Here is a 27,814-nt window from a genome sequence, read left to right as displayed (position 1 = left end):
TCGTTTATGTTTATGAAATTGCCTGTAATTGGACTTTAATATGACTTAAAATTCTCATAACAAATATTTTTTGTCGGCTTTTGTGTAAAAGTATGCACACACACATGCGTATATAAAACGAAAATATGTACAAGCATACAAATTGGCACACATACATATTTATAATGCTGCAGGCAAGATAAAAGACGCTAGCTGGAAAAATTGACATTTTGTTGGGCTAACGAATATTTGAGACCCTGCTTCAAACTATTTAGTAGTAGTATATTTTGTTGTAGTAGTACTTATATTATGTTGTGAGAGTTTAATTTTCCTTGGATTTATTCTATAATGATGATTCTGTATGTAAGTATATTAAAAGTCAAAGATAATTAATACATAATATCATTAGATAATCTTCGAATCTGACTGACTTCGATAAGCGCAACAACAATTTATTAAGGAATTTAAAGAACCCTTAACCATGTCAATATATGTTTCCGCCCAATGTTAACATAATCATCTTTTAAACAAAGTGCTTCAATATGTGACTCATTTTGCGAGTAAAAAATAGTATTATCCCATAGGAAAATTGTTGAACAGCTTGCATTGCATTATGCAGCAATTTAAATTTGCATAACGTTGATTTTGGTTGGAATTTAATGCACTCGTGGAGCAGCTACAGAAGAGCTTACATTACGTATACGCCGTCGCTTACGTCGATCACATGGCCCGAGGATTATTTGCGGCTGGAATGTTGATTGCACAATTACAAAATGATTGCACAATTGCAAAATGGTTGCAGAAGTAGATATCCTGTACTTTCAGAAAATATAATTTAGAATATTTGGAATTTTTCTATAGGCACATCTTTAATTATCAAATTGAATGGGAAAATCTATAATATATAAATATGAAAATATTTACAGGGTATTTTTAAATCAGTTCCACTTCACTTGCATGCCTGCTTCAATTTAATATAAAAACATATTTTGCATGCTGTTTAAATATTTGGTTATTAATAAACTTTTCAATTGCCAGCAAACAGCGTGACAGCTGCTCGCTCGCATTAACTTTTTCTTTTCGTCTACAATGTTGGTTCATTTCTTCTTCTTCTTCGTTTTTTCCTAGAGAGAGGCCTCCTCGTTGGGCTTTGTGCAATTCAGAGGACGTAGGACTCAAGCTGTGCCTATATTTCAATTAAATTGCTCTGTGGATTGTTTAATTGGGGCAGGCAGCGCGGCGCTATTCGGGGGACACATGTCATAGATTAATATGTATAATAATAATAATGATTTTCTTTGTACCTCTCCAGGTTCAATGACCTCTGCTTCCAGCCACTGACAGTCGTTGACATAGCGATACTTTTTGGTTATCTGTACAGCCAAAGGGGACCACCTAAGTGTAGATGCCGCTCCTCCCACTTGGAACCAGAATATCATACAAATTAAGGGCCTATCTTAATTGAAAGCTCCTTTGCTAAAAATAAAAGCAAAGCAACGACCTTTGAATTTAAATTTCGCTTTAAAGCAACAAGCTAATTTGCCTTTATCATTTGTTCCTATAGACTGTGCGATACTATTTGGTATCTACGATTTAAAAAGATAGAATGTATATATCAAGATATAATTGCTTATATATTCAATAATATTCTCTTAGTAATATATGAGTAAATTGCAATACTGATGTACATTCCATTTGGTTTCCATTTTCTCTAATCAGCCAAGCGACTTTATTAAAGCCAATCAAATTCAGCAACAAGAGACCAAATCCACTTTGGCCTTATCATAAAAATCATATAAATTACGCACACAAAATAAATAATGGCAGTAATAAATAAAAACAACGCGCAATAGGCCATTAATAAATGTAAAAAAGAAATTAAAAACCATTAAGAGTTTATAAATAATTTAAAGCAAAGTGTTTTTTTATTTTGTTCCATCACTCGAGGCTCTCTGCCCGCCGCATGCCGCAGCAGCTGATGCCCCAAACAGCTGGACGCAAATGTTTTGGGTAATTTGAATAATACTTTTTTGTTCGCTCTTGGCAAAATGGTCCAAAATTAAACCCAAAACAGAAGCGAGGATCCTGTGCGCATGTCCTGTGCCGAGATGCGCTCTCGGTTTTATGGCAAGCGAGAGCTTTCATCTAGATAAAGCCAGCATCCATTGCATCGAGGGCGATGCCGCTTCAGTAGCGGACCAGATTTCAAGCGTCACGGTTGGTCAGCGCTTAGCTTCGAATACCTTAGCTAAGGGGAAGCAAGCAGAAAGAGACAGAGACAGAGACAGTAAAAGATATTCCTTGAGAGAGCATCGCGTCATGCAGTTCCAATTGTAAATTCAGAAAGTTGAAATTGTTTGCTTTTTGTAAGCTAAACAAAAACTCGCACTTAAACACTCATTTGGCAGCTCAGCTCGTGTATGTTGAAATTAATTTTACAAAATATGCAAATTAATTAAATGTGCTCACTGAACGTGTAATACAATGACAACGAAATATAAATAAACAAAATAGTATTACCATTACTAATATTATGAAGTGACTGCTGGAGAAGCTTGATCTTTTAATCATGTGCTGAAATATGGAAATAATCATTATTGGAGAACTGCAAACTTTTAATAATAATAAAAAAATGTTTAACTAATTATATTAAATTAAGTTTTGTGTATAAATGCAGCGTATAAGAATTGCAGTAAAAGCATCCACATTATTGGCGGAAAATTGTGAAAATTTTAACTGGACATTTATTTAACAATTATGACAATCAAATTAAAATTACATCTAGAAATAAAGCACGAAACAAATAGAAATATTTAAAAACGACAACGTTGGTGCCATTTGAATTTGTTTGTATTACATTGATTGATATTTTTATTTTAAGAATTTTTATGATATTTTTAATTCACGCGTCTTTTATTTACACGCCTGAATTTATTTGAATTTATTAGAAATTGAATTTAACTATTTCTAGCATTTTTTATACTTTAGTTGTACGACAAATAGACAATTTTCAAAGTATTTTCGAACAGTTTAATGTGATAAATATGATTATTTAGAATTTCTTAATTTACCCACAGCGCAAGATTTGTATGATTGAGGTATACCTTAATTATTATAAAATAAAACCAACAAAAAATATTTCCCTCAGATTCTTTCCACTGTATAATTGTACTTCATACGATTTAAGTGGTCAAAAAGAAGCCTACTATTAAAACACTTAGAACATTTTCAATGTATCGAAATACTCAAACATGCTTTTATTACATAATGTTCTTAATATTTCTTGAGCTGGTTACAGGACCAACATGTAGTTTGTTGTCGGCCTTCCATTTTGCCCCAAAAAATGTACACTCGCCCAGGTCTACCCCCACTTAACCTCCTAATCGATATTTGTCTAATGGCTGAAGCTAAAAATAAATATCGTCCCTAGGATTCTAGCTAAAATAAACAAGAAAAATATGTTTCTAATAAAGTAATGAATATTTTTATTCCAAGCATTTTCTTATGTTAGCATATCTTCTATTTTTTATTTATTATTATTTCTTTATTTTCCTAAAATGCTTTAGTTCATTTGTCAAACATTTTTCTGCCTTACAATTTGCTCATATATTTTTAAGTGCAATATTAAATATATTAAAATTGCATATAATTTTTTATTTTATGTATCTAAAATATTTATAAATAATATACGTTTAGATAGCATTTCCTGCCTCAGTTTTTTTGCATATTTTGGGTTTCCTCAAGTCCTATACATCTCTAAAATGTTGAACATATTTCGATCCACCCGCAGATAGTTTCGTTCCAAGGATTCTCCACTGAATTTCTATTCAACACCAAGTCGCATGTTGCTTAAAGTTTCGAACACAGCTCGAGTAAATTCTCGCAGAGTTATTTGCAACCTTTTCCGGCAAGTTTCGCAGAACCTTCTTTTATTATTTAGTAGCTTCATAAAGTTCAACTTCGCAGCTTTTATACAGCTCGTCATGTAGAATCGTAAGAAAGCGGCAAGCACCTTAAGTTCTTCCTCGAAAAGCTGAAACGCAGCGACCCACTTAATATGCGTCCCCCTTTCTAAACTCCCTCTCTCTCTCTCTGTCTCTCTCGCTCTTAGCGGAAAAACGTTTTAAACTAGAAACTTACACCCGTCGCTCCTTCTCACTGCATCTCGCTCTCTCCATCTCTGTCTTGGTGTTGTGGCATCTTTGTGGTGTAAAAATAAAGATTAATGCGAGTTCTTCACAAAGTAGCACACTCTGGCTCTGGCGACAGCGCACTGGCTGAGAAGAAAAAAAAATATTCTCTTAGTGAATTTTATATAATACCTGAGTTAGCTAATACCATGATCATCATTTCGTATGAACTGAAGCTAATACCCTGGCTGCTGCTAATTAAATATCAACTAGAGCCAGCAGTAGGCACTTCTATTATGTCTGGTTCTCTTATCGTAGTGCCCCAGGTAAACTTCAGTCGGAGCTGAAGAATTTAAATTTAAAATTTATATAAATTATTGTACATGTGCCAGGGTATTTAATTTACAGCACTCCCAGGCTAACAATTCGTTCTAGTTTACCTTGTTTCTTAGCCGCTCTCACCCTGCCCCTCTCTCTTTCTCTGTGTGTGTGTGTAATGCACCTCGCTTTGGTATGCCTTGAATGGGACTCATTTTTACAAAAAACCGGGCCGCCACAAACAGTACTAGCAGCAGGAGAAGGAGAAAGAGCAGTTGTAGGAGCAGGAGCAGGAGCAGGAGCAGGAGAGAGTGAGCTAAGACCAAAGCGCCGAGTTGCCGGCACTTGACTTGAAATTTTTCTAGCTCAAAGCTGAATAAAACAGCATCGTCCTTTTCGCCTTTCCTGTCGTTCTAAAAGCATGCAATTGCGTGAATGGAGCCTACCAACAACAACAACAACAACCAACGTCGACGTCGACTACGACGTCGGCGGCGACGACGACGACTTATGAGCTCTGCGGCTTGCCACTGTGTACAATTTCAAAGTACTATTTTTGCGTTTCACCGAAAAAATGCGGCCCCAACAAACATTCTAGATAAAAGAAGAAGAAGAAGAAGCAGACAAGCTTAGAAGGGGGCCGCGCGGTATGTGGCGGAGCAGAGGAAAACGATTTTGTCGTCAACGAAAGCTTATCATCAGCATCCTATCGCTAGCTCACATTTATTCGCCACTCAGCTGTGCCCAATTCCTAATACGCTGCTAAAGCGTGAAAGAGAGTGGATTGGTTTAGTCGTTCAGAAGGCCGAAAGAAAAGATTTCTTTTTTGATTATTTATTGTACTTAAATAATTATTATTTTACTTGATTCATATTGAGCACAAACAGATTTTCTTTGTAGCATCAATGCACATTTAGCTTAGCTCTTTTTTATTACAGAGTATCTTACGGTCTCTAACTCGATCTTTGTCATGGGATTTCTGCTTTGAAAACTGCTTATTCCGTTGATATTAGATGTGACCCAGCCCGCATATATACCATGCTTCGTCGCATTTTTAATTAAGCTTCGTTTTTATTTCTATTTACATTTGCTTTTTACTCAAACTGTTTGTAAACATAACACAAAATGCAAAACAGCAGCAGCAACAACAACAACAACAGGATCAACAGCAACAACAAAACAATATAAAGAAACAAACAAAATGGTTTAATAGCCTCCTTCAAATCTTTTCGCTGTGGCAACAATTTTTTTTTTTATTTGTGTGTGTGTGTGTGTTTTTTTTTATAATTTCACTTTTATTATTTCTATATCTTCAACTTTGCTCATAAAAAAACAAAAACAAAACACAAGAGCAGGAAAAAAAAATACGTATATATAGATTGGGTAAAAAAGTATCTCGGACAAATCCACTTCAGCTCTTACAGATCAGGAAAACCTTTTTATTTTTTGAAGGTCATTTTTTACTGGCATAAGGTATTTTTATTGCACTATAAGAAGTGTAACAGATATAGCATATACATACAGACATAAATACTTGATTAGTGTTTATAGATGAGCTATATGGTTATAGATCTGTTAAAACCAGAATGGTAAAGTGTGAATATATATGCTTTAAAGATTTTATATTCTACCTATAACTATTATAGAACTACTTCGGCAGAATATTGTATTATTTTTAGAAATACTAAAGTAGTGTATTAATAATTACTCACTTTCTGATACACTTTTTCTCTATTTTCCGCAAATATTTCGAACTTTTTCTCAATAGTTCAGACTAACTTATCATATAACTCCTATAGGATCGTTTATTTGCTAGACTACGCTCCATGATTCACTGTGCCCATATTTCATATACTTTTTTATAAGTCATTCGCAGTGTATTCTGTAGTCGCTTTCTGTAACTCTTTTTTCTCCTTTCACAGTCGCATTCCATTTCCCATTCTCTTTTCTATTTATTTTGTAGCTAAGCATTTTTACATTTTCCTGTTTACATAAGCAATTTTCACATGGTTTATATTTTTTTTATGGTAAATAGAAATTTATAAGTGGCGTCTATATATCATTTATAAGCTAGATTTGTGCGCTGGAATTAAGCCAGAAAGGCAAAAGCAAAACCTTTCGAATTTGGTTAAGCGAATTCACAAACAGCAAACAACTCTTCAGAACAAACAACTTTGTTCTGAAGAACTTCGTAGGAGCAGCTTCATAAATATTACTGACTGCTTCAATTCGTTGAGGGTTAATGCAAAAGTACAAAAAAGAGATACTATGGGTAATATCGATGAGTGGCACTGTACTTTTCATCTCAATTCAATTGTGGACTTTGTTGTCATGAATATTCGTAGTTGTGATTCAATGAATGTGAATGAATTGTAATAAATATGTTGGTGGATATATATAGAAATAAGGAAAATACTTGGAAATCTGTATTTGTATGAAATATTTTTGTTTTTCTTTGAATTTAACTGAAATAATCATTATTAGTTCTGAAGAATTCACTCTATCTCTATCCCTCACATCTGTCTTACATTACATATAAATACTGTTTTGCTAAGAAAAGTGCTTGAATCTCCAAGAAGAGAAACATTCTCCAGTTTATTGTATTTTGTTATTGTTATTGGTATATTTCTTGGTATTAAATGTATATGATTTATACATAAATTTATTTATTAAAGAGGATTTTTAGTAATTTTCTTCAGTTAAGTCTAAGGAACACTGTACACAAGCCCTGTGATTAGAGCATTTAATGGACTTTTCCAATTATTGCCAAGCTCTAATTGAAGAATATATTGATTTATTATACATTTACATGAGTAAAGGAATATAGTAATTTAATATGATAATACAATAATATAATGAAATTTTATAAAACCCAATAATTAATTCAATATTTATTCATTTACTTTTCTTCATTTGCGTAGCAATCGCAGATGTAGTTCGGAAACTGCAAGCAGCTAAAGGAAAACGGAATACAACTTAATATCCAGAGCCACAAGACGGAAGAATATTTTTTGTAAAATGCTAATGAAAACAGCAAAAATGTGCATCTTAACATTTGTATTTGTTTGCGCCGTTTGGGAAACTGCAACAGCAACGCCCACGGCCACGCCACCAGTAATAACAACACCAACACCAACAGCAGCAACACCAACCCCAACAGCAACAGCAACTTTAACCATAACAAATGACTCGCACAGCAGCCACGGCACCAATGTGGTCAGCTCTTCAGCTATGGATCGAAACGAAGGAGCAGCGAAAACTTTATCGGAAATACAAATTGGAATTGTGGGTGCTTTGGCCACCTCAACCACGACGTCAACGGCCATGCCCACCACGACGACAGCAGCAGCAGCAGCAGCAGCAGCAGCAGCGGAGGCCGCAACAGCAACTGCAGCAGCAGCAGCAGCACCAACTACAGCTGCAACAGCAACATCAGCAACACCAGCAACATCCATTTCAAACGGAAATGAAGCAGGCAGACAAATCAGCAATTTTGAGGCTGCAACCACGACCATGGACGGGTATGCAAAGGCTGGCAAAGAAATCTCGACAACGGAAACGACAGCCGCCACTGCGGCGGATGGGCTAATGACGACAAACGTGCCGCCGCTTGCATCGCTGGGCAGCATTTTCGACAGGCTGTATCGCATTAAGGAGAGCTCTGATATCAGCTCATCGGCTACGCCGCTGGATATGCAAATGCAGGCAGCTGAGGCGTATCAGGTGGCCGAAACGCTAGCCGATCTCAATGAGGAGGAGCGTTCCCGTTACGGCGCTCTGTTGGCCCAACAGCCAGTGAGCCAAAGTAAGCTAAATATTGTGGATCTGTATCCGGTGCAGCTGGAGGACTTTCAGCCTAGAGTACCCACTGATAATGTAGAGGTGTCCAAGGAGCGTACGGTGTTCAGAGAGCCGGAGAATGTGGAACAGTATCGGCAGAATCTAATGCCCAACGAGGTGGCTGACTATGGCTCCAGCTACCTTCCGGCAACAACAATGAAGACGGCAACGACTCCCAGTGTGGCCACCACGTCGAGCTATTTCACCGGCAAACTCCTGGCCGAACAGGATGATTTGATAACCGAAATCGAGCGAAAGTTTCAATTAGAGGAAACAACAACAACTACGGCACCGACAAGCACCAGCAGCACCCGACGGACAGAGCTGCCTCAACTGCAGCCGGGGGATACGTACATAGATCGGCGCGTCAAGAAGAGCTTCGAATTTCCAATGCAGCAACAACGGGCCAGCGATGTGATGGCCCTGCCGCACATTGACTTTGCCAATACGAAGTTCAATACGGATGCGAATGACGGCCGACAGGTCAGGCTAACAACGGCCGGAGGAGCGGCAGGAGTTGGGGCGGGAGCTCGAACTGTAGCTGGAGCAGCCGCTGCCGGCGGGCCCACACATCCCGAGTTCTCGACCACAAAGTTTTACAACAGTAAAGAGTTGTACAACGAAATGTTGTTGCATAATAAACGAAAGTTAATGAAAGAAATTGGGTATGCGACAGCAGCTCCAATCGAGACAGCGAGCAGCATTATAAAGTCATCAGAGACCATGGTCGGACAAAGTTCAGAGCAGCAGCCACGTCAAGTCATTAGACCAAGCGAAACCACAAACTTGGAACTAAGCAGCTCAACGGAGTCTACAGTGACTACTACCCAGGCCCTGCCTCCTGGCAGACGCGTGACTTTGACGTCTACGGCGCAAACTTTTGATGGGGCCACAGCAGAGGCGGCAACAGCAACAACAACAACAGCAACAGCAACGACAGCAAGTAAATTGTCTACTATGAGACCCATTAGGGCGGGGCCGGAGCTAAAACGCGCCAAGTTATTGTTGAAGACTTTAACCCCGCCCGATGCCGTCGAACCGCAATCGGAAAAGCTTGAAGTGGTCTCAGCGAAAATCAAAATTACAACAACGGCCGCCAAGCAGAGTCCAGCTGACATGGAAAAATCAAGCCAGTTGGCTAATCTTACAAAATCGTCCTTAAAGCCAATCGCTGTGCCGCGCATTTTAAGTCGCCTCCAGGAGAAAATCAATTCACTTGAATGTGACATACAAAATGTGCCGCAGGATTCGCATTTGTGGCGTGGAAACGAAACGCACGAGCTTCTCCTGCCAAATGTGGTAAGTTCCGACAGCAACAACAACAAAAATCTATATACAACAAGACAGATAGGGAGTGGGAGAGGGAGTGGGGTGGCTCTGCTGGTGGGAGCAAGTGAGACAGCTAGAGATTAAGAGATATAAGGCTTTAAGGCTTTGTATATTGTTTCTCGAAAACAATTGAAACGTATTTAGCTCTTAGCATTAGCAACCACAAAGACGTATTATGAGTAAAAACTGCGGCTCAATATAGATAATACAATTCAGTTCACTTCAAGAACCACACATACGCCAGTTCATTTAGTTATCTTCTGCAGTGTCTCAACAATTAGTTCATTGGGGATTAACATAATGAAGCCATTAAATAGTAATTTGTATTCAGTGTGTGGGAAACGCTACGATTAGGCGGCCAGGCTAATAGAGGCTGAAGACTCTAATCGAATCGAGTCGAGTCAACTCGAATCGAATCGAATCAAGTCGAATGTGAACTAGTTCGAAGAGGATGCTCACTATGTAATATAATTAACAAGATAGATATTCAGAACAACTATATTAGTTATTCACATATTAAAATATACAAATTTAAAAATATAAAAATATATAAGATTAAAAATAAATATAATTTGAAAAATATTTAGAAACTAAATATAAATGTTTCATTAGGTAATATTTAAGCTACTGTCTTAGAATTTTTATAAAACTCTATATTAAAGTTGTACTATTACTATTTGCTGATGCCTCTGCCAATGTCTTTCATTGCCAATTTAAATGATATATACATATATTTGTCTTGTATCGTAAAACCCTTTGAAAAGTCAAATAAAAAATTCCATTTGTATTCAATTAATTTTACAAAAGGTGCTTAAAAATTCTGACCCGAAATTTATTTGTTCATTTGTAATTCCATTTTTTTTTTTTTTCACCAGCAATGAATGTTTTCTTTTTTGAATAGCTAGCATACCTTTATTTTCCTTTTTCTTTTAATGACTGAAAAGGTCAACTTAAGATTCAAGGTGCTCTGCTGCAAACCCTTGCCAAGCCCCACCCAGCAAGCAAAAGCTTAGCATTAGGTTGCTTTCACTCGCTCTGTACTCTCTATTGAAGGTGTAATTAAGGGCTTGGTAAAAGTTTTCTTTTAAGTTTGGATTAGTGACTCTTAGACGGCAAATTGGAAAGCAGCGTAATTGCATGAGTTGATCCAGAGAGGAGATCACCAGAAAATCAGCTGTCCTTAAAGGCTTAAACTATTTGAATGTTTTCTCATGACTGCTCTTGGCAGAGTCTAGACTCTGCCATAGGAGGATATATAATATATAAATAACAATAATGATAAAAGAAAGGAAATTTTATGTTTTCACTGTGTCACCAGCAGATGAAAAGAAGATTCAAATATTGTGTAACTGTGCTTATATAACAGCATTTGGCACCTTCGTCGCTATAAACAGCTCGAATTGCCAAGTTCTCTTGTCTGCTCGTAAATCTATCAGCATAGCCTTCACTTGGCTGTAGCAGCAAGTGTTTGCATGTGTGTGTGTGCTGGCAGCCAGATACACGAGTACTAAGTAAAAGTGCGCAAAATAATAAATAAACATATAAAAAATGTTTTTACGATTTTTTTAACTTTACATCACGCGGCCCGTACAGCACTGCATACACCTATATTTATGTATATATCTTTTATGGATATGTAACATATAAATTTATATAAATATTTATAACAATATATATATATTTATACGTGTGTACAGTATCTAAGTACAATTTTATAGGGCATGAGTTGATATAGTACTAAAGGTCTGACTTTCAGTCATATAATACAATAAAAATGCAAATATAAGCTGGAAATTATTTTTAAAAATCCTTCAAGTTCTGCAAAGTATACTTATTTAAATTGACAAAAAAAAAAAAAATAAAAAAATAAAAATAAATAAATAAATAATAATAATAATAAAGGCAAATTGTTTTTTCCCATTCAACTGCTTTGAGGCTATATATTTTATTTGTTTATCATATATTTTTATATATTTTATATACATATCACCTTTAAGCAAACTTCAGTTTATCTCAATTTGAATGATGTTCACCTTTAACAAAAATTCTCTTGGAAAAATTTCAATTTTTTGTGTGTGTTTTATAATGCAATAAAATTCTTATCAATCCATTGATAAGCTATTAAAGCGTAATTTCTCGTGCTCCCCTCGGGTTTTCTTTTATTGGGAGACGGAGAGGTGAACATAAAATCAATTTTGTGCAACGTTATTGGCCTGAATTAAACGAGAAAATAAACTATAAAGAAACTGAAATAAATGAACAAACGATTAATGGTAATGAAACCTCCCTGTGGACACTCACAAAAGCCAATAAAGAGACAAAGACGGACAGAGATAGAGACAGTGACTGCGTCAGAGATGGAGATAGAAAACAATTTAACATTGGATAAATGGCAGCTGGAGGATAGCTCTAAGAAATAAGAAAACGAGTTAAAAGAATTCAAAAAAATATATGTATTTGTATACATATATTTAAATTGTTGTCCAGGGACAGGCGAATGAGTGTTTTGCTGTTGAAAGTCCTGACTGGGCAGGACTGGGCCATGTTAGTGTGTGTGTCATAGCAAATGACTTGATTTACGAGCATATAAAAAAGGGAAATGCAAAGCGGGCTGGCGCTGAACATAGCAGGCCCTTTTCGATACACTGCATGGCGAATGCAAGAGGAGTATATTGGTTTGAGGCAATATGTTTTCCTAGCTTTTGCCACAGAATATCTCTCTGACTGAAAACAGAGTATTGTCGAGTCGTTCAAACTATTTGCGCCTATATGTTTCTTTAGTTTTAGCAAATGTGACCTAATATATGATAATGAAACAACATTATTTTGTTTGTCAAAAGCCCACTTTTATCACATATTCAGGCAAGTTTTTCGTCAGCTTCCTTCCCTCAGTATATCCGTTAAGCTTCCTTCCGCGTAACAGATGTGTAGCCAAATAATCAATAAGTTATCTTAGTAAGCCCTAGCTCGCATTGATGCCGCTGCTGGCGCTGACTGGATAACTTTCCATAGCATTAAATTTGTTGGGTTCATTTGAGAATGTCAAATGTGTTGGCTTATTTTCTGTCTGAGTGAGTGACTATCCCATTGGCAAACGGTTTTGTTGCTCATATCGTTTGATTGTTACGCCCGATTGGATTACACTAACCTGCTATTGTTGCTGTTGTTGCTACTATTATAGTTTTTTTTTTTGAAGGTAAACTGTTTGCAATGCATTTTGCTGCTTCCTTTATCCGCATTTAGAGTTATGTAAGTGCAACCACAAAAAAATAACAGGTAATCGGCTTACCATCTTTTTTTTTTTTAAGCCTGGAGGATTGATTGGCCTAAATCGCTGAAACATTTTGTAATTTATTTTATGTTGTATATCGCTCAAAATGGATTATTTTGGTTAAATTGGTGTAAACATTTATGTAAAATCTCCTGTCGTATCATTCGCAGCTTCAATTTGCATTCATTTGTATAAAATTCTTTAACTATGCATATCCAGTTCCATAAAATGAATATGAAAAATTGTATTTTTGTTTATCTGTATTCTTTTTTGTAGTCAGATATATCTAGTCAGTAGCTGTAGTAGTGCCTAGTCAAACACTCTCAACTCCCAATTGGATATGTGTAAAAGTAATTGAATTTTTGTTAACAGCCTTGTGGCATTTCCATTAAAGTAAAAGTGTAACATTTACTTTCATAGTTTTCATACGGGATAACAAAAAAGTATGTAAATAAAAATATTTATAAAATATTTGTAGACGAAGCGTGCTATTAAAATGCTTCGAATTTTAACACAGAGAAATTCCTTGGGACGCATTTTAAATAAAAAGTAACTGAACTAAATGAACACAATATTTCAGACGTGACCCTTTTCGACAACCACAAACCGCAATTGTTATCCTGTAAATGTTGCTGAGAGGGCATATTGACTATGAGCGTGTGTATGTAAGGGACATTGAGGCTATTTCTGCGCGAGAGTAAAAATAAATACGAATTACTACAGATATAATTGAGAGGAAATGTCGAGCTGCTTTTACATGTATATACATATAAGAAAATATGTATATAGTACATATTTTATATAGGGTTCACTTCTTATTGAGTAGTTGACTTTACAAGAATCCTTCCTATATACAAGAATATTTGCTATTACAGGATATCTCCTAGTTCACCAAATGTGTCTCTCTGCTCTCAGTCCCATTTGTCTTGTAACTAATTTTATTTTGCTTATAGACTGCAGTTTGTTTGCTTGGATTAACTCAAACTAATAAAAACTGTATACAGTGAGTGGATCTATGTATGTGTACGCAGCTGGCTTATGCTATAAACGTGGCTTGTATATACATACATACATATGTATATGTATACCATACGGTTGACTTAAGCTGAAATCCTCAGTAGAATAAATGAACCTTTGACAAAGTTTATTAGGCCTAGGGTTGGATGAGTCAATATGCAAATATTCTGGGCTAGGCGATGTAAAAGGGAATTGCGACAAGAACTTAAATTATTAAATTATTCAGTTAAACAAGTTTGGGTTTATTTTGCGCTACTCTTTTTTTCAGCTTGCTTTGGTTTTTGTTTTTTTTTTTTGTGAGCTTGACATACTTTGCGGCATTGCCCAAAAAGGCAAACCTTTTAGTCCCTTTTGACTGTTTATTTTTACAGGAAAAACACATTTGCGGCTTTTATTTTAAGCCTTAACTTATGCCAAAAATTATTTCATAATTCTTCTCTTCCAGACGCCGCAGCACTGCGAACCCGACGAACCCTGCACTCCTAATAAGCTGACGTGGGAGGGCGAAGCTGATATTCAATCCGGGGACATTTTAATTGTGGAAATCAACGATGCCAAGCTGAGCACGGAAGGAGCGCAGGATAGCATTAAAAGGTAAATTTCATGTACCAGAGAGTGGAGTAAATGCGAATAATACTCGGAAGTGAACAGATTTTTTTTGTCTATGCAAAAGATTTCATTTCATTTCATTATAACTTCATTAAGCCAGGCATAAAGCCAGGCTGGTCTCGCATAAGCCAGGGCTGATCTGATCTAGGTCTAGGACTGGGTCTAGTCCTTCGTCAAATTGGGTAATATTTTTTAATACGTCTGGCTGAATTCCAAGAATTTTCTGCAAGGCTCACAGCAAATTTGGGGGGAGCAAATGAATATTTTAATAAATTTTGGCGATTACTGAACCGTGAACGAGTATTACGCAGTTGGTTGCGTTCGATTGCAATCAGCTTACTTCATTTTTAAGCTCTTAATTTGCTTTGTGCGAATCCGAGCCGATAAAAAGATTGAGTAATTGCGGATAGTTTGTTGTGGGAGTTGCTCGCTCATATTATCTCGCAATTGTGAAAATATGTTACGAACTTTAAGCCTCTCGCAGCGACATAAAGAGAAAATGCGGTAAGCTCATCTCTTGAATACGTTCCTAGTTTATTAAGTTATGGTTCCAACAGCTTCGCAGTAGCCCACAGCTATTGAGTGAAATGCTTTCTTTATATATATATGTATGTATATGGTATATATATGTATAATGCTGCTGCAGCAGACGGCGCAATGCCCGTAAGCCAAATTTCTTATAAGAAAACAAAAAAAGGAAATTTCGCTCTCAGTGAAATTACGGTTGAGCTCCACTTTCAAGCATGACCTTTAAAATTGATAGGAATCTACTGCGGGCCCAGTTTCATCTCCATTTAAGGCACTTTTCTGCTGGTTAGGACGTGTTTGTTCAGTTCGGTTCGTTTCGGTTCGGCTCTGTTCAGTTCTGTTCAGTTCTGTTCTGCTTAATATATAATCACATACATTAGGAGCTTTTTATTGATTTTACTTCAGCACGTTTGCACAAGGGCGCACTACATGTTTAGTTGAGTCAAATCCTGGAAACCCCTTCGAGCTATGCACAGGTCACTATTTCATGTGACTCACGTACTGCCATCGGAATGCCCTTTTTACAGTTTATTAAATTGTTTTTATTTTTCCCACATTCTCTCATATAAATGTATTATATACATGCAAGTATATAAGCTTTACATAAATATATGTATATATATATTTTGATATACATACGTACATCACGTATTTCGGGCTTGCTTACCATGTTTTCATGTATATGTATGTATGTATATATCCGTATATTGCTATTTTTGTTTATTTTATAGCTGGTAAAATCTCTTACAAAATGCGCATATTTATGCCGAGCGGGCGCTTTTCTAGTTCGCGATTCTTTCCGCTGGCCATTAGTCATTTTGCGGGTCACAAATTCCGTTTATTCACAGTCAGATAAAAAATGAAGAAGCAGCTGACCCTTTTGCCCTAAAGAGCTGTGGCAATTATCACGTAGCCATTGCCAGCACTTTTTTTATCTACATATATATGTATATATTTTTATCTGATACTCTTTGCAACAACTAGCAAAGTCTGCTTTAAGCAGGTTCATGATATGATATATATGTATTTTTATACATTTTCTGTGGTACTCTGAACTAGTTGGGATTAAAGTTGAGTTTCCTAATGCGAACAAATGAATTCTAGTAAATAAATAGTGGGCGACATTACGTTGTTTCCGACTAAACTTCATACATGAGATTACGTATGAACATGCTAATGAAGTGGCATTTACTTAGCTCCTTTAACTTTGCTGGATGGGTTTTACAGCAGAATGTCGAGGTAACTTCTCAAGCTTTTCTTAAATGCAGCTGTTGAGTTTTCAGAACTATATAATCCCCTTCAGGATATAATATTATTATCTGACAGCCACAATATATACAAATACAAACCTTATCAAATATTTCTATAACTCTATTTCAACAATAACTTATTTAGCTGCTGAAATATGGTTATTAAAAGTAGTATCACTTCTGTTACTCATTTACTTTGCAATGCTTTCTAATAAAAAAAAAAAAACTCTATTGTTATACTTGATATACAAGTTTTAAAATTAAATTTAAATTTCATTGTAACTTCTGATGGTGCTTCAAAGTCAACTTTTCTGTATTATCCATCTGCTGACAATATATCCCAAGCATTGCTTATTGTGTGAAAATTTAAAAAGTTATGGCCATCAAAAATGAAGCAGAAGATGAAGATGAAGAAGAAGCAGATGAAGATGATGGAAATAAAACAAAAAACGCAGCTCGCATAAAAAAAGTTACAAATTATGAAAATGAGATGTCAAAAAAGTTTTTATTATTGATTTCATGCATGTGCGTTTATGTGTGTGTGTGTGCGTGTGTTTGTTTGTTTGTTTCTGTGCTTTAAGGACGAAAAGGACCCCAGCCAACAACAAATTGGCAACAAATCATATTCTGAACGCAACGCAAGTGAGTCTCAAATAGATTGCGTTGCGTTGAAAGTGAAAACTTTCTTTGAGCTCTGACTTTGCACTTCGCTCCTGTCGATAATATCACATGAAATTGTTACAAAATACTTTAAACGTTGCATTCCCTTGACTACGCTGATGCGGAAATCTTAATAATATAAGAATAATACTGGATTGAAATTTACAAAGTCATTGAGAAAATTGTTTGTTTGATTTGCAAATTAATATTTCCTTAATTGTCTATCTGCATTGTCTGCCCAAAGTGTTGATTGGGAAATGGTCAATAAATAAAAAATAAAATTATCTTTTTATTAATTTTTTCTTTTTATCTGAAAAAAAAAAAATCTTTTAGTTTGATTATCATTTCTTTGTTTCTTTATGCAAATCAATATGCTGTGTTGCATGTGTTTATTATTACAAATATGGATGAATATTACAAATAAAATATTCTTTAATTTATTTATTTATATATTTTTATTTTAAATACGCATTGAAAGAAACTGCTATATATTTGATTTTATTTGTATTTATTTTTTTCTCAATTAATTCATGATTTTAAAAATATAAATAATACAGTGATTTATATTTTTAAAATGAGACATAAGAATTTTTATATATTTTTGTATTCACCAATCCATGAATAAATCAAATATTTAAATATTAAACATGCTCTCTTAAGGAAAATATTATTTATTTCCATTTAATTCAATGGTCTACTAAATTTGCATTCGTATTTCTATTTGTTTACTCTGGAATAAATTAATAATTTTTTTGTGTCTACTAGTATCTACTAGTAATTGCGTGCTAATTTAATTTCCGCTTGTGCTATTTAATTTCCGACAACAAAGTGGGCAGCAATGCTTATAAATAATATCAATTAATTAAGTACACAGTGCAATGAGACAACACAAAATGCTTGGGAACCCAGCCATATTTGTAGCTTTAACTTACAGCAACCAACACTCGGGCGCTCTCTTTCTATCCCTCTCAGTCTTCATATTGTTCTCTTTCTCTTTATCCCATTTCCACTACATTGCCTGAACGTTGTGCTGCCTCATCTCATCATCTCGGGCGAATCAGCCAAAGCGCCGCGCATGCTGCTCAGGTCTATCAGGTAACTCGTTCCGGGCACGAGCATTGCGATGTCACCGAGGGCGTACTACTGGATATAACGCCTCTGGTGGTCGATGGCAGGAAGCTGGTTACGCTCTACGATAAGGACCTCACGGAGGGAGTTAACTTGTTAATTGGTAGGTAGACTACACCTTAAAATGTTTATTAATGTGCACAGGCAATACACTCACTTTTACATTGTATTTACGCATAGACGCTCTCTCTCTATTTGGTAGGCGTTGGCTATGTCTATGGCTTAACATTCCGCAGCATTTTAGTTCATTTCTTAAACAAAAAATTAAATGAAGATAAATATAAAATATGAAATGAAATTAATTTAACAAAAACAATAAATTAATTAAAAATTAACTATGCATATTTCATGAATATAAAAAAGTATAACACAATTTCGTTAATTAAAATTGATGAAATTAATTTAATTTATTTGAAGGTTTAATAAAAGGAAAATATTTTCATCAATTATACAGAAACGTATTACAATTTATATATATATATATGTATATGTATTTATATTTTTTTTATTACTTATTTAAGTTTTGATATTTAATTTAGTTAATTAATATAAAATGAAAGCAGCTTTAATAAAATTTATTAAAATAGAAAATAAAATTTAATGATCAATTTATAATTAATTACAATTTATTTTATTTAAAAATTCATACGTATATAAAAAATGAATAATATTAAATAAATAAATAAATATAATATATTATATTAAGTAAATAAATAATAACTCTTAATGTATGTATACATAACCAAAAAAAAAAAAAACAATTTATTTCATTTAAAAATTCAATAAATTCAAATTTAATATATGATTGCTTCGCATATTTTAAAAAATTAACTTTGACATCTCTCCTACCTAATTGGTTAGAGCATCAATGTTTCGCCTCTCATTTCAGTTTCAGTTTTGATATTTAACTTTTACGTTGTCTTAGGGGCCACATTCTTTTTTTTTTGCCTAGACCAACTTTAATTAATTTCAACCCTTTTTTTCCTCTTCTGCTCTTTTTTTATGCTTTTAGTGGTGTCCGAGCTGTGGGGAGAGCAGTGTGTACGCCTAAAGGTGACCACAAAAACCGACAATTGTGGCGAGAATGCCGATTGCTCCGGCAAGGGCGTCTGCTATTCGAACGGCGTGATGGAGGAGTATGAGTGCCAGTGCTGCGGCGGTTTTGCGGGTCCACATTGTGAGGAAATTGATGCCTGTAACCCCAGTCCGTGCACCAACAATGGCATCTGTGTGGACCTCTCGCAGGGCCATGAGGGCAACTCGTATCAGTGCCTGTGCCCGTACGGTAAGCTCATCAACAATAGCGAATTACCACCTAGCATTAGCAGCGATGTACGCTAATCTTGCCGATATTACATCTTTTGTCTCCGTTCCAGGCTATGCGGGCAAGAACTGTCAATATGAGTCGGACCTGTGCAATCCAGCTGAGTGCATGAATGGCGGCAGCTGCCTGGGCAACTCAACGCACTTTCGGTAAGTGAAGCCAATTCCCTGCTAGGCCTCCTGCTGCGTAGGCAACTCCAGGAGCCCAAATGTTGACTATTTGAAATTCGATCTACAAAGCAGTCAAGGCAATTTTATCAAAGGTGCTCAACTCTGAAAATGTATTTAAATATAGTATATAATAGAAATTCATTTTAGTCATAGTATCTAGTTACTATGTGCCAGCTTTCATGTTAGTTTCATTTTAATGGAAACGGACAGCAGAGATAATTATGGATAAAAGATAAATTATATATATAAAAATAAAATAAAAATGCAATTTAAAATATTGTCCGTTGGAATACATATCTGACTTATGCTGGGACTTGGCCATAATTTTCTAAGCATTTTCCGCCGTTCACTGCCTGACTTTCAATTTTGCTTATATTCCACACAAATTAAAGTAAATTAAATTAAGCATTATATAAAATATCGTTAAGCACAAATTTAAATGATTGCGATTTAGAGTTGTCGAGGAACCATTTTCTAGCTATCAACAAATGAATGACAGCATTTGAGTCATAAATGTATTTATTATTTCCAAATATATATGTTAATAAATTTTATAAACATTTAAAATTTTTATACATTTTATAAACATTTATAGCTTGTATAAATTTTATAAATATTTATAATTTGTATAAATTTAATTAATAATTTTTATAAAGCTTTTAACCATTTTCAATTGCTTAAGAAGAATTTCGTTTATCTATAAATTTAATTAATAATTTGTATAAAGTTTTTAACCATTTTCAATTGCTTAAAAAGAATTGTGTTTATCTATTTTTAACGGCAGCAATTTATGATTTTATTTTATTTATTTAATAATCCGAGTTCCTTGCCCTTCAGCCTTTCCAAACAGAGCTGCATATACTTATATTTACTCAGAGCTATACAGATGTAATGTTTATTTAACTGAAAATTCACTAGATTTACCTTAACCGAACTCCCATTTATCACTAGAAACCCTGCTTCTTATATTTTTCTCAAGGATGTACAAAATATAATATAAATTCTGTACAAGTTTTCCCACACAAACGCTTTAGCAGCATCTAAGTGCGCGGTTTCAACAACAACAACATCACGAAAAACAACAACAACAAGAGTAGGAGCTAAAACGCAACTGCTTTAAAAATTCTTAAGCTCCTGTGGCTGAGGTGTGGGTGGTTTTGGTGGTGCTGGCGGTTTACCAATTAGTGGGAAATAAACATTTTTACAACAAGAATGCGTTGTCAAGGCGAAAATGCACGACTCTCAGATAATCTGATGCTCGCCTTAACTGCTGTTTAAAACATTCCCGCTTACTTTTATACCAAACACTTTTAGACATAAACAGAATCGCAATCAGCGTTTGACTACGTTTTTCCACTGAATAATTTCTGTGCCATTTGCTGTCTAATCTTAGGGAAAAGACTGGGTTTATATACTAGAAAAAAGCTGCTATAGAGCAGTGCTCTGCTAAAGAAAACAAATTTGAAAATGAATATTTAAATTTATTTTTATATTAATATAATGAGGGATAATAATATAATATTCCAATATTTTATTATATTGGAATATTTGTTTATTATATTGGAATATTATTTAGTTATTCCTCTTTATATTAATATAAAGACATTTTTTTTTCACTATCATTTTCATATTTATTATCTTAAAATCCAGAAATACATATTTTCATACAATGATAAATATTTAATTATATATTAACATATATGTATGTACATATATTGACCTAAACTAAATATTTAGATATACACTCCTTAGTTTATATACCTTCAGGTGTTTTCAGCAGCATCTTTATTTATATAATAATTGTTAATAATTTATATATTTTGATAACATTTTCAGCTGCGATTGTGCACCTGGCTACACGGGTCCGCTCTGCCAGCACAGCCTAAACGAATGCGAGTCCTCGCCCTGTCTGCATGGCATTTGTGTGGATCAGGAAGACGGCTTTCGCTGCTTCTGCCAGCCAGGTAAGAATTCCTATTATTGAAATTGTTAAATGACAATGTTTCGTTATGAACTCCGGACATATCAAGTAATTCAAGCCAAGCTTGGCCTGTTCCCATACGAAACTATACAGCTTCTCAGCCCTCAGCTGATGTGCATTTGCCTGTAGAGTAATCGAATCAATAATGAGTCAAATTGAATTATTTACAACATGTATTGAGCATTAGCCATGGAAATAGTTGGATGTTTGTTAAGGTTGCCAAGGGCAATGCAACGAGTATTGAGCTGCATGCGGCTGACAGATGCGAGCAAGCATAAAGAGTTGAGGCTGAGCTGATGCCTGACAATATTTGCATTGAATTACAAAGCATTCAAAAGCCCTGTACGCTGCCTTAGACCTATTAGACTTGGCTTGCAATTGAATTTATAGAAAATATTTCCTTATTGAAAAGTAATTCTTGTGAGCAGACAGTTTGACAATCCTGAAAATGTTATTTACTGTGCAAATTCTATTGCCTAACAATTCTGTTTGTAAGCGTTACGAGCAGTAAAGAAAATGCATTCATTTTTATGGGCCCAGCCAATTTGAGTGCGCGTTGAAAGTTTGCTATGAAATGTGGCAATAAAATATGCACTAAAGCTTATAAATTATTTCATTGGCAACAAACACAATTTGCACAAATCAAACTCGACAACAATGAAGGGAGAAAAGGAAGAAGAAGAAGCGTTGAGAAAGAGGAGTCAAGGCAGCACTGGGAATCAGGTCTCCAAAGTTGGCAACATCCATTTCGTTTGAAATTTCCATTTCATTTATTTTGCACATTAGCATTACATCTGACTCATTCACACAATCTCTCTCTCTCTCTCTCTCACTCTCTCTTTATCACTATCTGTATCTCTATCTTTCTTTTTCTATGTCACTCTCTTGGCAGGCTTTGCGGGCGAGCTGTGCAACTTTGAATATAATGAATGCGAATCGAATCCATGTCAGAATAGCGGCGAATGTATCGATCACATTGGCAGCTATGAGTGCCGCTGCACAAAAGGTTACACGGGCAATCGTTGCCAAATAAAGGTGAGTGTCAAGGTGAGAGAGACTGAATCAACTGACAGACAGCCACGGCTGCCAGTGAATATTACGTATTCTATGTTTCCTGTCTCTATGCACTTAACTAGAAATAAATATTTAATTTATTCGCATTTTCCTGTGAGGCGAGTGCTGTGAGCGTGTTTTTTTTTTTTGTTTTTTTTCTACTCTCGACTTTAGTATTAAAAGAGATTTGATGCGCGTCAATAAAGTAAAGTTGCATACTTAAGATTCAGCTAAATAATATTTTAGAAATATGTAAATGTAAAATACGATCAAGTTAATCAACATATATATATGATGTTACTCTGAATGAAGCAGATTATTTTGAATATACCAGAACAGAGCATAAGACAACCTCCCTAAACAAGTTAAAAATATTTGAATGCCAGATTATGGGCGCCTTTTCCTTGCGTGTCTCTTGAGTTTGGCATATTTGCATAAGCGAAAATATAATCAAAAATAATTTTAATTTAAAATAATCTTCGAAACTCGACAAGCCCCTGGCTAGTTGACAATGCAATGAAAATTGGCGAATTGTTGATTGAATTGAGCAGAGCTCACTTCTGGCTGTCTATATCAATAGCAGAGAGAGTGGATGGGCTGGGGGTTTATTATGTTTTTGAATGTGTAATGAAGTCCAGCTTTTCAGTATGCGCTTCGGCTGTGCGCTCTATTCTTATGAGTTTCATCTGTTTTAGGTTGATTTCTGCGCCAATAAGCCCTGTCCCGAAGGACATCGTTGTATTGATCATGGAAATGACTTCAGCTGCGAATGCCCAGGAGGTCGCAATGGACCGGATTGTAATCAAATGCCACGAACGGTGAGTCATGATTTATGCACTCGGCAGCCTGCGCTTTCTCTCTATCTCCATCTCACTCTCTGTCTCCCTCACTTGGTCTTTGTGGAAATGGCTTCCTGCAAAGGCCAAGCGTTTTCCTGTGCGGCAAATAGGTGTCGAGAGTTTGGGAACTGTACGTGTGTGTGTGTTTGAGTGTTTTAGTGTGTGTGCGTGTCAGTCGGAGATGCATAACAAAAAGCCCAAAATACCCACAATTTGCTGACAACAGATTGCCAAGCCACAGACTCGAATATATGCATATATGTACATACATATGCATATACACATGTATATATGTATAAATATATAGTATATGGACGCAGTTGAGCTGCGCACAATGCACAAATGCTCTGCTCGAATGCAACTTTGTAATTGTTGCTTTTGTTCAATTGCGAACATGTTAGATGTTTTGAGCTGTGCTTTGTGTATTTTATACTGATTTACGTCTTTGGATTGTTTTCTCTTGTCTGAGTAGAGCACAATGTAATAATATTGATAGTGCTCTGTAGGCCATTGTAATCCAATTAGCAAATAATTCAAATTATTCTGACATAATATCCATGAAAATCTTACAGATTTTTACAAATGACTTGCCAAGCTAATTGGCGTGAACTTCAAACTTGTTACATATTTGTGTTTGAGCACTTGGAGCGAGGTTAATTATCTTTGAATTTCACAGGAAATATGTTGGATTTCTGTAAATTAGACTTGCGCCTTAACATGTTGGAAGTGAAGCTAAAAGAACTTAATTGGCACAAGGCAAATGCTAAGCTTAAAATGGAATAAAATGCATACATACTTTTGTTGGAGTGTATTAGGTTTTGACTAACGTTTCCTGCAATTGAAACTGTTACGAATTTCTTTTTAATTATTTTTAACATTTTTCCGAATGAAATCTATTTCAAGACCGTGTTAATGCATGTAAAAATTCTTCTTAGAAGCGAGATAATGTTCCATGATAGACTTATAGAGGTGACTTTAGCTTACTTTCTGCAGACTCAACCACTCTTCCGTCTTAAGCTAGAACCCTTTGCAAACAATTTGATCATTTCGAACATGGCTGGAAGACAAGAGAGGACTTGAGTAAGCCACAATTAGCTGTGCGTGCCATTTCATTAACGCCAGCTGGAAGCGCACTTCAGAATATTTAATAAACACTCAATGACTTGATAATTTTCGGTGGCAAAATTGAACTTAATAAAGTGTCCATAAATTAGGCGTCAGTACGGACCATAATTAAAGCTTTGCAGCGACGATGATGGACATGCTCTTTAACCGTGCCTGGGTGTGCGAAAACCAACTCCTGTGAGAGCTCCCTTCATTTCTTTTTTTTTTTTTTTGTTATTTATTTGGAGAGCAGACTCCACGTCAGCATCAGCAGCGGCATCAGCAGCAGCATCAGTAGCAGCGACAGCAACAACGAAAGGAGCCTTGGTTAGTTAAGAGTGGGAGAGAGAGAGAGAGTCAGAGTGAGAGGGCGAGACCTGTTTGCCAGCGGATATAGGGGGCAAGTGCTGCTGGCCGTGCAGAAGCTGGATGAAGGACGCTTGGATGCCAGTCGCTGGCGAGTTAATTACTTTTTACTATGGCGCACAATTATGGGCGCGTGTAATATATTTAATATGCCAACAGCACACAGAACCTGCCCAATTAATTGTTAGTTACTATAGACCAAATATGTACATTTATGCGTGAGTTGGCGCGAATACAGAGACAGAGAGAGAGAGAGCGAAAGAAAGAGAGAATCATAATCAGAAGCCAACAACGAGCACAAACTTTCATTTAGTATTTTCAGCAATGTAGCGTGAATCCGTGCACCCATGGCGGCACCTGCTGGTCGAGCGGCGATAGCTTCTACTGTGCCTGTCGTCCCGGCTACACGGGCACTATGTGCGAGGGTAAGTGTTTGTCCACTCATATTATTAAGCTCAGCTTGCGGGCTATCTAAGGCAGGCAGGCAGGCAGACAGCCAGAGAACTAACCATTTATAATCATTTCTGTGGTCTGCAGATGAGTTTGTGGTGGAGACCGTCGTCAGTTCAAGCGAATTTATTGTCGACGACGCGAATGCCAGAAATTTTAATGACAAAACTTTTAGTTCATCGGTTGTGCTTAAAAGTCCCATTGAATTGCATAATGCATATTTTGCGGCTGGTGTTCTGGCGGCCGCAATTTTCATCGTTGCCATTGTGGTAAGTAAAACGCAAACACACACACACACTTATACTACCACACACACACACAGAAGAACGAACATGAACATGAACAAGGCCTGGTCATTGAGGAAATTGTGCTTTGCGGTCTTGAGAGGTGGAATTGCATATTCATTTCCCTGTTTTAAGTTTCGAGGGATTTTTTTGGTTTCTTTTTATTGTAACACAAAAGCCAAAAATCAACTGTCGCTTGTTTTTGGGTTTTTTTTTTTTTACACTGCGGCTCAATCGAGTGGTCAAGCATATTCAAATTTATGCATGCAGTATGCTGGGCTGGTTCTCTGAAAGACGTCATCAAGTCATTTAAAATCTCTTGGTTTGTGCTTAAGCACATTTAACAGCTAACACTTGGAGTTACTCAACTGCTTTAGTTTATAAGTTGCATTCTTGAACTAGCTGATGCCGAGGTAGTTCCCAAATTCCAGGGGTTTCCAATTAGTTTAGCGCACTTTTCCTGGAAAACTCTCTGCTCTCAGTTATAAACTAAAGATGATTAATGAAGGGAGAAATATAATAAAGTGTCATACTTGAAAATACTTCGTCCTTACTCAGCCCTCAGGTTAATTTAAATACTTGAGGGAGTTTCTATAGTTGCAAGAGTATGCCGCTAGCAAATACCCTGTAGCCTGTGTTTGCTTTGGGATCGATACAAATACTAAATGAGTTTGTGCCTGTGGCAAAAGGAAAATACCCTAATCGCAATTAAGAACTCGGGATAAATAAAAAGGTTAATTAAGAGTACAAAATGATTGATTCTGCATGTGCAAGAGTAACCTTTTCGCAAATACCCTATATTTGGCCAAGAGCTTAAGATGAAGTTTGAAGAAATTCACATTAATCAAGAGGATTTCATTAATATCAAGGGAAATACAAACAATCAAGAGTGCCAGGCTGGAAAATACCCTGTATGTAGCGAGCTTATAACTAAGGGAATTAATTTAATAAAGTGCCATACTAGAGAATACCCGGTACATAGTCAAGCTCCTGTGGGAAATTCACTACTTATACCTATGAGAACTACCAACTAAGAATTAACCTGCACAGAACTCACATAGAACATGGCTGGGTATCATTAGCATGTCTCCAGCACCCAGGGGCCACAGCTGTGCTGGGACTGATTTATATTTGTACATATATTTGCATTTTCATTGTTTTGGCTGTTTTCTCTTCTCGCTTTCGTCGTCTGTCAACTAGGTCACAATATGTCACTGCAACGTGAATCAAACGTACCGTAAGTTCTCGACGCGTTCCACTTCGTTTATACCCATATTGGGGTTCACTCGCCGGCCCAAGATGCAGGGCACACTCAATAAACATTGGCTAAGTGGCAAGGCGCTCAATGATCCCGCTGCAGTGGCACATCGTGACGCCAGCTTTGCGGCATCCAGCAGCTGCGGTGGCAGCAGCAGCAGCAGCAGCGGCAATTCGGCGCAGCAGTCGACGCGCCATTTGTCCTCGAAGCCAAATGGCAGCAGCCACCACACACAGACAACCCTCGGCGGCCAGCTGCACGAGAGGCCTTTCCAAAGGCATCTGGCCATGAATATGGAGAACGACATGTACTACACGGTGGACTTCAGTGAGGGCTCCTCACAGCAATTGCCGCTAATACAGTGAGAATTGCCTACAGCAAGAGCCACTGGAACTGGAACTGCAGCTGGAACTGGAACTGGTACGGCTGAGGCCGACGTTGACGACGTGCGCTGGTTAGTTAAATTTACGAAGAAGCTTCCAACACATTAGTAGAAATCGAAGCTCACTTCTTTGTGCTGCTCTAGCAATAAACGTTGCCAGTACTGACAATATGAACAGTATTGATATTATTAAATGGAAGCATTAAAGTTGCGAATAAATAAAACTTTTACATAGGCTAATATATACATATGATGATTACATGATACTATCTGCTAAAACTGCTTGGGTAGTTGTTTTCTAACTGACTCAAATAACTCAAGAAATACTCTGCATAGTCTACTGAAAAAGGGCAGTTTGAATTGACTTCAGAGCTACTAAAATTAAATATTAAATACAAGTATAATTTAACTTGATTAATTTTTCTGTACAGCTGCCATTGAAGCATTTTCATGAATTAATTTTCAAAATATGCCAATTATAGCTGCTTATGTTTTTAGCACAGTTTCAATGGGCTGCAACATAGAGGCGGATAAATATTCAATT

General features: G+C 36.1%; 1 protein-coding gene across 3 annotated transcripts; it reads left to right on the top strand.

Moving 5' to 3' along the window:
* The first annotated feature begins 2,156 nt into the window (after positions 1 to 2,156).
* Positions 2,157 to 27,784, top strand: wry (delta and Notch-like EGF repeat containing weary). 3 transcript variants are annotated; one of them, XM_030385923.2, is made up of 12 exons: positions 2,157 to 2,397; positions 7,349 to 9,566; positions 14,330 to 14,478; positions 17,993 to 18,162; positions 19,072 to 19,344; positions 19,436 to 19,532; positions 21,390 to 21,517; positions 22,427 to 22,569; positions 23,283 to 23,405; positions 25,219 to 25,321; positions 25,434 to 25,615; positions 26,831 to 27,784. In XM_030385923.2, exons 2-12 carry the CDS (start codon positions 7,446 to 7,448, stop codon positions 27,251 to 27,253), a joined length of 3,912 nt encoding a protein of 1,303 aa, XP_030241783.2. In that variant the 5' UTR covers positions 2,157 to 2,397; positions 7,349 to 7,445; the 3' UTR covers positions 27,254 to 27,784. The 3 variants fall into 3 exon arrangements, with proteins under 3 accessions (XP_030241783.2, XP_089114797.1, XP_089114798.1); XM_089258671.1 differs by having other exon boundaries at positions 25,210 to 25,321; XM_089258672.1 differs by having other exon boundaries at positions 2,170 to 2,196; positions 25,210 to 25,321.
* The last annotated feature ends 30 nt before the right edge of the window (positions 27,785 to 27,814 follow it).

This window comes from Drosophila navojoa, chromosome 3 (assembly GCF_054131105.1).
Source record: "Drosophila navojoa isolate 15081-1374.11 chromosome 3, UAZ_NAV_1.0, whole genome shotgun sequence".
Taxonomy (NCBI): Eukaryota; Metazoa; Arthropoda; class Insecta; order Diptera; family Drosophilidae; genus Drosophila; species Drosophila navojoa.
The sequence above is the reverse complement of the archived record's forward strand: the minus strand, read 5'-3'. Positions and strand labels throughout refer to the sequence as shown.

Excerpts from the sequence above, each read along its gene's own strand:
- wry (XM_089258671.1), top strand. The coding sequence starts at position 7,446 with ATGCTAATGAAAACAGCAAAAATGTGCATCTTAACATTTGTATTTGTT. Across the intron at positions 19,345-19,435 it reads TCAGTGCCTGTGCCCGTACG|GCTATGCGGGCAAGAACTGT; the intron begins GTAAGCTCATCA and ends TCTCCGTTCCAG. Across the intron at positions 19,533-21,389 it reads GGCAACTCAACGCACTTTCG|CTGCGATTGTGCACCTGGCT; the intron begins GTAAGTGAAGCC and ends TAACATTTTCAG.